We start from the raw sequence: 12,133 nt of genomic DNA, 5'->3' as shown, positions 1-12,133 counted from the left end.
ACGGACTTGGAGTGACAACATGGCGTCTGCTTTCTGCCCCATTCTCTCTTTTAGGCAAATAGTTTTTAATTTCAACTGTGTCTAAAATTATGTAATGCTATAAAGAAGAAAACCATCCCTACGCTTTCAACTCTGTAAGGCAGAGACCCTCTCGTTTCCTCCTGCATCCTTGTTACCTGGTCCCATATCAGGTGCAGGAGGCTCTTCTTTTTATCCCCGTTGCGCACGACGTGCCGGAGGGCGCAGTGACTAATAACCCCCTCCTTGTATATTTACCCGAACTACCTCTGCTGTAGGAGAGAAATAGGTCAGAAAATCAGTGAAATAATGGGTATTCTTAACCTGCCATCAGAGCGGAGCTATTTGCAAGACTCAAATGTAAATTTAATATAATATAATTTTCAAATGCATGTTAACCAGCTGAGGGCTCTAGCAAATTATTTTTTACAAACCTCTAAGTGTACATTTGCATGCACTTTGGCTATGCTTCTTAGTCTTTAAATAGATTGATGCTTTAGCAAGTGTAAACGAAGAATCTTTTTCAAAGCACCTCATTAAGGAATTTTCAAAATGCAAATGTTTTGCGAGTGGGGAGTTTATTGCCAACTGGTGGTAACAGGGCTGAGAGGGGCTCCATTCTCTACCACGTTGGATAACCCGGGTTTCTTCTGGGGGCTGAATCCTGGCTTGGCTCCAATCAAGAGTCTGCAGGCTCTCAGAATATATATTACATATGAGTATGGCAAGGGACACACCTGGGGGAGACAGTGAACGGGATGGCTGGTAAAGAAGGGGCCTGTGGACTGGGTCACCCTCAGTGGGGCTCTGGAGAGCTTGACAAGGAGTCAGAGAAGGGTAATGGAAGGAGGGGTAGGAAGGGGCCAGTGAGGAAGCCAGTGGTGGAGAATGTCCAGAGAGAGACTGAATAGACAGGATGCATCAGCAGGAGCTTGGACAAGGAAGGCATTATAATACGGCCTTTCAACAGTCTGTATTCAGCCTGCAGGAGTGAGGTGAATGTGTGTAAAGTGTGCTTTTTATGTAGTTCGATGCCAGCCTTGGACTGTGTCCTGAGGAAAATCTAATTTTTATAGTTACCGTGACTCTCCAGGTAACCTAGAATATTAGAGAGACAAACACAGGTAGGTCAGATACTGAGAACAGAAACAAGATCGGGTACAGACAGAATTCCGATACAGGCAGCATACATTTCAGAAGAAAATCCAGAGTATTCCAACACTCTATTTATTGTAAAAATGGTTAAAATTAATTGAATTCAGTAGGCCAGCGCTTAGATATGCTTTGTTTCTGCTGAAATATTTTGTTGCGGTGATATTTATCTTTTTTCATTCCCAATACTGCACAGCAGTGTGCTTTAAACAGAGTGGGCACTTAATAATTAGTTGTTAAAAGAATGAATGAGTAATCAATATTTGTTGTGTTAGGACTTGATCTGTATTACAAAATAACATTTTTTACTTTGCTCCATCTTCCTATGTTTTTGCTTACATCAGCCTCATTTTCCTTCATTCATACCCCAAAGACTCTAGCAGGGGTTCTGAAAATGAACATCAGATATTCATGTATGTGTCCACATGTGAATTCTCCAGCACATTACATGGCTTGTTGGATCGAGTGGCACTTACTTGGTATTTTAAAAAAGATTTTATTTATTTTATTTTTAGATAGAGAGGAAGAGAGGGAGAGAAACGTCAGTGTGTGATTGCCTCTTGTACGCCCCCTACCCAGGAACTGGCCCACAACACAGGCATATTCCCTGAGAATTGAACCGGTGACCCTTCGGTTCACAGGTTGGCACTCAATCCACTGAGCCACACCAGGCAGGGCCACTTACTTGGTCTTTCTCAGAAGAGTATCTCATGACATGGGGATCACTACACAGAGCCCTGGTGACAGTACACAGTTAAAGGGTTTGGGAGAGGTAGAGAAATAGCAGGTGAGAAAGGTATCAAGAATCAGATGAACCCCAGTTTCACTTGCTTTCATGACTTCTATTTATTCTCTTGTGACTGCACACCTAAGCAGGAGAGGAGGAGGAGGAAAGTTAAGATATCCTTAAAAGGAGGAGTGCTTAGCTTTTTACTACAAGTTAAGAATAGTGATTGTCAGATTTTATTGTGATTGATGAGACTCTTCAGCACTGGCAAGAGAAGAGTCGAGAAAATGTGAAACAAATGAAAATTGGTAAGGATGGGCTGTGATTCAGAGGAAACCCAGAACAGAGGAAGGACCTCTGTCTCCTCCGTGGCGGACAGCCTTGGTGCTCCTGGCTGGCCGGGCTACGGGGAGAGATCATCCAGAAACTTTCGCTGGGTCTCACGGCTTTTGCCTAGTCTGAATCTCACAGATTTCACCTTGCTGTGTAATTATGACTCTGTTAGGAAATCTGAAACACAGTGTTTAATGCTTTTTGGCTAAGACTGATGTTTTTTATGATGAGGTGCCTATGCATTTATATACACACACACATAGTTTTGTTTGCTTGCTTTTTGGAGGAAGAGAAGATATGAATAGTTATATTTCAAATAACATCTTTTATTATTTGTCTTTGGGGATTTAACCAATTGTTTCTAAAATAATTTACTTCTTGACTTAATTTTCCCCAAACCAATTTATATATACAGATATAACAACTCAAGTCCAAATTCAATAATCCCTACCATTTAATAGTATAAGTATTATAAAATACTATATTCAACTCACAATTATCAATCATCTAGACTCTGATATTCTGATGAGGTTCATTTGATCTGCAGATAGAAGTTCATTTGATCAGCAAAAGCTATCTTAATTTTTCACAGAATATAATTACGAGAGTATCCAGAATTAGGACTCCAGTGGTAATGGAAAAAATACAGTAAAAATAAATTAAAAAGTGGGGAAACAAAGGGCAAATGATAGTAATAAAATATAACTCTTTAATTAAAAAACTTCAAAAATGAGAAAAAATAATTAGGGATTCCATTTCTAACAGACTACCTATATGAGAAATGGCAAAACTAATTACTTGGCATAGATTCCTAGCACCTGGAACAAGTTGCGATATGAAAAATTTAAATTTTTCTAAAGGATGGGTGTGATGGTCCTATGTCACTTGGCACATACAGGAAGGGTGTTTTCAAAAGGAAACGTTTGGGGTAGCACCGAGGAATCTGGGGAACGTGACGAGCCGCCGACATGACTCACGTGGGGAACGTGGGGAACAGACTCTCACCCGAGTGGAGCCGACCCCACTGCACGCGCCGCCGGGTCCACCTTGGCTGCACCCCCCCTTTGACTGACAGGAATGTGTTTCTCAGTGTTATTTGTCTGCCTTTCTCTTTACTACCGCTCTCAATGCCACTCGATTTCTTCTAATAATTATTTTGAGGCCAATCAATTGCTTTTGTTAAAGGTTTATGAATCTTCAACTATTATCTAGGAGAAAACTTAGTAACAAAATGTAGTTTCTGAGAGGCTTGATTAAAGAAAATGAGCCTTCGCCTATTATCACTTCAGTCTCTAGATATCCTGTTAAGCATTAAAACTATTATTCAAAATTAACCAAAAGGCAAATCTGAAAAACAGGTTAGTTTAATAGGTAAGTATCACAGACCATCTCCCTGAGTACAAATGTCATATCCTGTTCTTACTCCTTTTGACCTCCAGGTGGAGCTGTTTACCTAGACATGGACAGCAGGCACCCAGCCCCATTTCCTTGCCTTAGGTTCATAGCTGGGCTTTCCTTTTTTTCAAAATAATTTCCGTTTCTACAGATGTGTTCTTTTTAAATGGTCAATAAATTTTTATAACCACTATTTGAAAAATTGCAAGATTATTTTGATTTGTGCTTCCTAGCCAAGAATATTTCTTTATGTCTGGGACACACCCAGAGTCAAGTGTTTACTTTGTTCACTGGTTCCATCTTTTCTACTCTTGGGTGTTGCAACCCAGGCTCAGCCGCAAACATTTGGGCTGCCATTTGAACTCATCCAAGTCCCTTAAAACATTTCTGTGACTTAAAAATAGGTGTCTAGTTCTGCTAAGGAAAGAATGCTGTCTTTACAGAAGTGTTTTTAGGCCCCAAAGTCAGGGAGTGTACCGAGCACGGACCTGTTTTTGGTGAGAGGAGCTTGTGAGAGACCGAAATGTTTTGATGATTTTGGGTCACTTTTACAATGACACCCCAGAGTCCAGGCCAAATTTCTCAGAAAAGTGTTCCTAGGAAAGAAACTGAGAGGAAGTCACGGACAATTTCTTTCCGTTTTGATAGGTTTTAGTGCCAGGAACACTGGAAAATTCATTCTACAGTATGAGACTAGGATGGGAGTGCAGCGGTATCAATTTTACCAGCAGTGAGGTTGGGAATATTGAAGGTTGGCTTTAAAAAATAACCAGCTAACGTGCTTTTCTTGTCCTTTTCTCGCCACAAGGCATTTGTAAACAAGCTGGATGAATTCATTCAGTGGTTAAATGAAGCCATGGAAACCACTGAGAACTGGGCACCCCCGAAAGCAGAGACGGATGGCCTTAAACTCTACCTGGAGACGCACTTGGTAGGCAAGACTGTGTTGCTTTTGCTGATAGTAACAAAAGGGTTTTAATGCACTGGTTGTTTGTTTATGGAGAGTATCAATTTTATTTATTAGAAGTCATTATATGCTAATGAAACCAAGTTTTAATGGGGTAAACTGCAGCAGCTGAAAATTTATAGGCATTTCAAGTAAAAACTATGAAATCTAAATCCTCCCTATTTAAAGCTATTTCCAAAAGTTTTCCCAGAAAGTTATTATTTTTAAAAATACCTTAGAAAATTTTATTAGACCCCCTCTCTCTAAAGCAATGGTTGAAGGTTTTTCTTTTGTTAAAAAAATATAAATGAAAGAGATAATTTTGATGACCATTCTAAGCTTTCTGGAATTCTTGTAAAATTAATGAACCTCTCATTATCAAGAGGGTCTACTTTATCAGTTCTACGCTGGGTTATTTTAATAAAATATTTAAAGTGATGATCCTCCATCATTTTTGCGGCTATGTGGGTTTTCAGCATATAATTAATACAACTGTCATTACACTGGTCCCTGTGCAGAGGGACCGCCGTGCAGGGGAAGTGGAAAACACTCGGATGGATATGCTTCTGAATACGTTAGAAGCAAGAGTTATAGACTGGGGGACATTTGATGAACCTCGTGAGGTTTTCACTGAATGCTTCAAATGGCCGATATCAATTACGAAGGGGTGGGAACCAAGGAGTGGAGTGTGATAAAGCATGAAGAAAAAAGCACATTGTCATAGGAAATGAAAATTCAAGCTTTAAGGATCTCATCTTTATTCCTTTCACCGATAGCATAAAATTGACAAAGGTAATGAACGCGAATCCTTGGGTACCCAACTGTGGGGCTGATTTTCTGCCCCTTTTACACACTCAGAATGTGGATTGAATAAGCACTGTGTGAGAATCTGCGTGCAGGAGAGTTCACGGGATTTCCGGACCGCTCCCTCCTGTTAAGTGAGAGAGAGGAAGGAAAGAGGAGGTGAGAAAAGGCAGGGGTGGGGGGGGCAGGGGGTGGAGAAAGAGAGGGAGAGAACGGGAGAGAGAGAATACTTTTTTGGCCTTTGTGTTTTGCAGTATTTCCCATCATTGCAAGAAAAACAGTCTCAAAGTCTTGTTGCTTTATGCACACAGTCCTCTGCTCGGGAAAGAAGGACAAAACTGTGGTAGAGGATGAATGTGTTGCTTCCCTTTGCCGAGACCTTGGTTGATGGTGTGTAAAAATGGCAGTAACCTTAAACACCTCTCTTGTACATGGGTTTTTAAATACTGCCCTTAGTACTCAATTCCCTGTTGAGTAGAGCATTGATTTTTTTAAAGAGGGCATTTCATAATAGCAAGATAAAGATATTCAGTGCTTTATAATGTAAATTGTATTAATTAGAATGTCAACTCTTCACTGGCATTGTTCTGACAGAAATTCTAATCTGTGTTTAAACAGGAATATATGAACTTTATTTCACATTAAGTGTGCTGTCTTAATTTCTCTTGATTTAATATTTTATGGGAAACACACATTTAGTTTTTGAGGTCCCAGAGGGCATGGGGACACAAAGAGGGCTTCAACTCTTTTTATTGAGAGCCAGGGTAAAAGAGTGTGCACCGAGGTCTCTCTTGTCTTTGGGAGTTGAGTGACATGAGCACTAATAACCAATGTCCTGTTCTCAAATCTATATCCCTCACTTAGCATCCCCGTGCTGTCCTCTGCCTCACTCCAGCCCAGCACTACCCACTAGAACTTTCTGCAGTGATGGAATGTTTTATGTTGCGTTGTCCAGTATGGGAACCACTAGCCACATGTATCTGCTGAGCACCTGAAATGTGGCTAGAGCAACTGAGGAAATACATTCTAAATTCTAATGAACTTACATTTACATGTAAATGTCCGCATGTGGCTTGTGACTACTGTGTTCTAGCCTTCTAAATAGCAGAACCTCTACAGCTGGCCACAATGACGTGCAGACAGCCTTACTTATTGTCTCACAGTGACATTGTCATCTGAAGCGTGGGCACTGTTGTCCCCTTTGCTGTGGATCTCTCCTTTAGATCCACAGCAGAGTCCTTCTGACGTGTTTATCTCTTAAAGAATAAACTTGTTTCTGACTAAAGAGCAACACTTTCTTGAACCAGTTTGCTTCATGCTCATGTCTGATCACCTTGGCCTGAATAGAGATAACATAGCGACATCGTTATCTCTGCTTTGCGAATGTGAGGGGTTATCATATCCAGATCTGTCCACTGGATGCTAGGTCACAGTCTCAAATTTCACTTCTGCAATTATGAATAATACTGTCTAGCAGTTACTGAAGATCTAGTGTGTGTGGATTCCACTGGGTGATTCTCAGAGACAATTACTGAGTCACTTGTTATATTCATGCTGTGCCCATGACTTCAGATAGAGCCTTTTAAAAAACATCTTTAAACTCCGAGTTACTCTACTCTGTCTCCCTGAGGGCCATGTCTACATTGTCTTCTGATCAATATCGTCATTTATATTTTTTATTGCATTTCTTTATTGTGATGCTGGGTTAATATTGATCTTATTCTTCTCAGAAGAAGGAAAAATACCTACCTTACCATAAAGGAAGTATGTATATGACTAAGCCTACAGATTTACATTCCTTACTTCACCCTGCATACATCATTATGGCTTGTTAATGAGTAGGCAAGTAGTATTTGCAAGGTTATTCAGCGTTCAGAGGCAGGTAGCTACCTGAGGTTCTTTAAACATCTCTATAGATTCTGTAATTTGACATCAAATCAGCAGATGTGCAAGGCCCTGAGTTCAGTATCTCCTCCGGTTTAATAATGTGTTAGAATAGTTGGCACCCTGCTATGTTTATTGGGAAGAAAAACAAATATGAAAACAACAAGAAAACTTGAATATTTATATTGTGATACTTAATTCAATTATTTTCTATGATGGTAACCAAGGGTTTTTACCAACACAAATCAATTAAAGCTTCACAATACCTTTATGAGAGATGTGAAGGAGCTTTGTTTTAACTGTAAGAAATACTGTGAAATTGCAATGATACATCAATGATTTTCCATGATAATTAATCATCTGCTTGCAACCTGGCTGCACCTTTCAAAAACACAATTCCGATCTTCCCAGAAAATGACACTTTCAGGAAAATGTCATTCTGGAAAGGTACTTGGTGAGTATTGAACATGCTGAACATTCCTTTTCTTTGAAAACCACTTTTTGAGACGGTACTGCTCACATGTGTTCTTAGATGGGCTTCCTCCTCTCTCGCCTCTGTCCACTTTTTTCAAACACATGTAATGAGCTTAACTGACATAAAATAAATTATATCTATATAAGGTATACCATTTTACAAGTTTCCACTAACTGACAAATGTATATACCCATGAAAGCACCACCACAGTGAAGACAGTGAACAAAGCCATCACCTACAAAAGCTTCCTCATGACCCTTGGTAATTCTTCCCTCCCTTCCTACCAGCCTTCCTCCCATCTCTGAGCAATCAGATCTGCTTTCTGGTACTACTATTGGCTAGATTAGTTTGTACTTTGTAGAATTTTACATAGATGGAATCAACCAATATGTACTGTCTCTTTTGGGGGAAATATCTGGTTTCTTTCACCCAGCACAATTATTCTGATGTTGTGTGTTTTAATTGTTCATTCATTTTTGTTGCTGAGTAATATTTCATTGCATAGAAATACCACACTATGTTTATCCATTTACCTGTTGATGGACATTTAAATTGTTTCCCTCACCACCATTTTCATTGGCTAAAGGAGCAAAATTCAGCAAAAACTGCATTTGAGTAGAAGCATCATAAGTAGTTTTGGGCAGGCTATTTAGATTTTTTTGTTGTTGTTTAAGAGAATTTATAGTCTTCAGAGTTAAAAAGTAGCAGTACAGGGTATCGACTTCTCCCTTTGCTCCTGAAAAGATGACTCTGATCTCCCAAGTTGTTTTTGTGTGTGTGCCCAACGCATCAAACAGACACCATGTGCTGTGCAATCAGCTGTGGGAAAACAAACCAAAAGGTTGTTTGTTTATTTTTTTAACTATAGCCAATCAGAGTGTCCAGTAGGAGAAACACAGGTCAAACTGACACCAGAGAGCTGTGTGAGAATTGGGACAAAGAACAAGCTCAGGGCTTGGCTTAAACTTGGGAGACAAATTCGCATGGGTCATGCTGGGCAACCTTTAACCAACCTCATAGAACTATGCTTGGGAAAACAACATTCTTAACTCAGTTTGATAAGTGAGAACACATGGGGGAAATGGCGATGATGAGTTCAGGTGTCTGAAGCACGTGTGAATGCCGGGTGATTATTAGGTCCTAGGAATACACGATGAATGAGCTAGGCTTCTTTCTTCCAGGGATTTCCAGTCAAGGAAGATGACCAGAGATTCAATGTAGTCATCTGTAGACCCATAAATGATGAGTGTAATGCAATTTTGAGCAGTAAATTTCTGGTAGGATGGGCAAAGTACTGTTCAGGGCACAGAGAAGAGTTTCACTGGTTCTTCCCGGAGGGTAGGGAAGGCTCCAGGAGGTAATGTGATGGACCCCTCACAGGGTATGTATGATTTGTTGGATGGACAGGGAAGGAGAGGAGATGGGAGGAGCTTTTGTGGGCAAGTGAGGGAGGTGTGCTGAGCTGTCTGGTGTGGCTGAGACAGAGCTGGAGTTCTGCAGGTTGGGACTGGGTGGTAAAGGAGATTGTCTTTTTAATGGACTGACATTTTCTCTGGGGGAAATGGAGATTCATTGAAGGTTTAACTCTATTTTAACACATGGAGAGTGACATGGATCAACCCCCAGTGCCATGGAGTAGGGTCTTGCTGGGGTAGGTTAGCTGGGTGAAGCCTGTGGCTCAAATGAGAGAGTAACTCCGGGCATCACAGACAGCGGTGTGAGTGTATAGCATTTGAAGGGTCAGGCAATATGTTGTGAGTTCCTCTGCATGTATTTGACTAACTAATGTATGGATATAACACAATATTCTAAAGGTAAATAAGGGAAGGGAGTATAAAAACCTAGAAAGTCAAAAGTAAACCTCCCACCTTTATCCCGAGTCACTTCAGGTAGCCATTGTCCTTCTTCATGTGCTTTCAGAGTTATTTCAGGTATTTCAAAGCAAATGCACATGTGTACTTAACTTTGTTACCTTAACGTACGTTACCAATAATTCAGAATCAGTGCAGAGCTGCACCACCCCTTCCAGTGGCCGCGCCATGCTCTGTGTGTGAGTGTGCCGTGACTCGTGTGACCAGTCCTTTGTTGGTAAAAACTTAGGTTGCTTGCACTCTCTTTCAATTATAAACGGTGCTTCTGCGAATATCCTTGGCTAGTCATCATCTTGCCTAGTATAGGTATATCTGTAGAATAAATACGTTCCATGTGAAATTTCTGGGTGAAAGATTATGCACATTTAAAGTTTCCATGTATTGCCAAATTGAGCCTGATAGAGATTGTAGCGGTGTGTACTCAGCAATGCTTGAGAAGGCGTATTTCTCCACATCCTCGCTGTTGGAGAATGCTATCACATCGGTTGAGATTTGTTCCTTTGATAGTTACCAGTGGATCATTGGTAACTATGATCCATTGGTACCAAGTTATCATTGTAGTTCGGTTTGTATTCCTTACATTTTAAGTGGATCTTAGGAGGCATTTGTATTTCTTTCCTGAAAACCACCCGCTCATATTCTTCTCGGCCTATTTTTCTGTTGGGTCATTGGCCTTTTGCTTTCAGGAGCTTTTTATAAGGAGATGAGTCACTTTTCTGTGATGTGAATAGGAAATGTTTTTAAAAGAAACTGGAGATTTGTTTCCTAAAGGACTGGAAGCTCAGTGGTTAGAGGGATCTTGGGTCAGGCAGACCTGAAGTCCTGGCTGAGAAGTGTGCGGCAGGCCCTCTGCCTCTGGCAGCAGCAGGTCTGGATCCCAGGTCTGCAAAGAGCAGTGTGTTCTAAGGTGGGGGCATCAAACCCATTTTCACCAGGGGCCACACCAGCCTTGCGGTGGCCTTCAAAGGGCTGAATGTGATTTTAGGACTTTGTAAATGTAACTACTCCTTACCAGTTAAGTGAGAGCTCGGCGCTGCCTTTGGGTAGAAACAAGGTGCCAGGCCGGATAAAACAAGGTGGAGGGCTGGATTCAGCCTATGGGCCTTGAATTTGCCACCTGTGCTCTAAAGATTTTGCTTACTCGTCGTGAGTGGAACAAACTTAAGGGCAGGGAGGCTGTGTTTAATGAGTGGATTAAATGATGTCTAAGCAATGAAAAAAGTGGAGAGAATGTGGGCCAGGGGTACTTGGGAGGTAGATAAGAAGAGAGTAGAGGAAATGATTAGAGAGAGATGGATTGGAGAGGCATGTCAACAGTTCTCTCTCTTTTTATAAGTGTATTTTATTGATTATACTATTACGGTTGTCCCATTTTTCCCCCTTCACTCCCCCTCTTCATTACCTTCCACCCTGCACACTCCCTCCTGCCCACATTCCCCCCTTTTGTTCATGTCCATGTGTCATATATATAAGTTCTTTAGCGTCTACATTTCCCACATTACTCTTACCCTCCCCCTGTCTATTTTCTCCCTACCATCTGTGCTACTTACTCTCTGTACCTTTTCCCTCTCTCTCCTCCTCCCACTCCCCTGTTGCTAACCCTCCATGTGATCTCCATTTCTGTGGTTCTGTTCCTGTTCTAGTTGTTTGCTTAGTTTGTTTTTGTTTTTGTTTTAGGTGTGGTTGTTAATAATTCTGAGTTTGCTGTCATTTTACTGTACATGTTTTTTATCTTGTTTTCCTTAGATAAATACCTTTAACATTTCATAAAATAAGGGCTCGGTGATGATGAACTCCTTTAACCTGACTTTATCTGGGAAGCACTTTATCTGTCTTTCCATTCTAAATGAAAGCTTTGCTGGATAGAACAATTCTGGATGTAGGTCTTTGGATTTCATGACTTGGAATACTTCTTTCCAGCCCCTTCTTGCCTGTAAAGTGTCTTTTGAGAAATCAGCTGACAGTCTGATGGGAACTCCTTTGTAGGTAACTGTCTCCTTATCTCCTGCTGCTTCTAGGATTCTCCCCTTCATTTTAATCTTGGCTAATGTAATTATGATGTGCCTTGGTGTGTTCCTTCTTGGGTCCAACTTTGTTGGGACTCTGAGCTTCCTGGACTTCCTGGGAGTCTATTTCCTTTGCCAGATTGGGGAAATTCTCCTTTATTATTTGTTCAAATTAGTTTTCCACTGGTGGCTGTTCCTTTCCCCCTTCTGGTACCCCTATAATTCAGATGTTGGAACATTTAAAGATGTCCTGGAGGTTCCTAAGCCTCTCCTCATTTTTTGAATTCTTGTTTCTTCATCTTTTTCTGTTTGGTCATTTCTTTTTCTCTTCTGGTCTACTCCGTTGATTTGAGTCCCAGTTTCCTTCTCATCACTATTGGTTCCCTGTACATTTTCCTTTATTTCATTTAGCATAGCCTTCATTTTTTCATCTAATTTGTGACCAAATTCAACCAATTCTATGAGCATCCTGATCACCAGTGTTTTGAACTGTGCATCTGATAGGTTGGCTATCTCTTTATC

General features: G+C 40.7%; 1 protein-coding gene across 5 annotated transcripts in view; it reads left to right on the top strand.

The window, feature by feature from the left end:
* Positions 1 to 12,133, top strand: part of AKAP6 (A-kinase anchoring protein 6) — a 485,646-nt gene that overhangs the window by 230,204 nt on the left and 243,309 nt on the right. For all 5 annotated transcript variants that reach the window (XM_053670522.1, XM_053670524.1, XM_053670523.1 and 2 more), the window contains exon 5: positions 4,434 to 4,556. In XM_053670522.1, coding sequence (XP_053526497.1) covers positions 4,434 to 4,556 — 123 coding nt within the window. The remainder of the gene's footprint in view (positions 1 to 4,433; positions 4,557 to 12,133) is intronic.

The sequence above is a fragment of the Artibeus jamaicensis genome, unplaced genomic scaffold (genome assembly GCF_021234435.1).
Source record: "Artibeus jamaicensis isolate MK-2021 breed Jamaican fruit bat unplaced genomic scaffold, CSHL_Jam_final contig_588, whole genome shotgun sequence".
NCBI lineage: Eukaryota > Metazoa > Chordata > Mammalia > Chiroptera > Phyllostomidae > Artibeus > Artibeus jamaicensis.
Note: the sequence above shows the minus strand (reverse complement) of the source record. Positions and strands in the feature narration are given on the sequence as shown.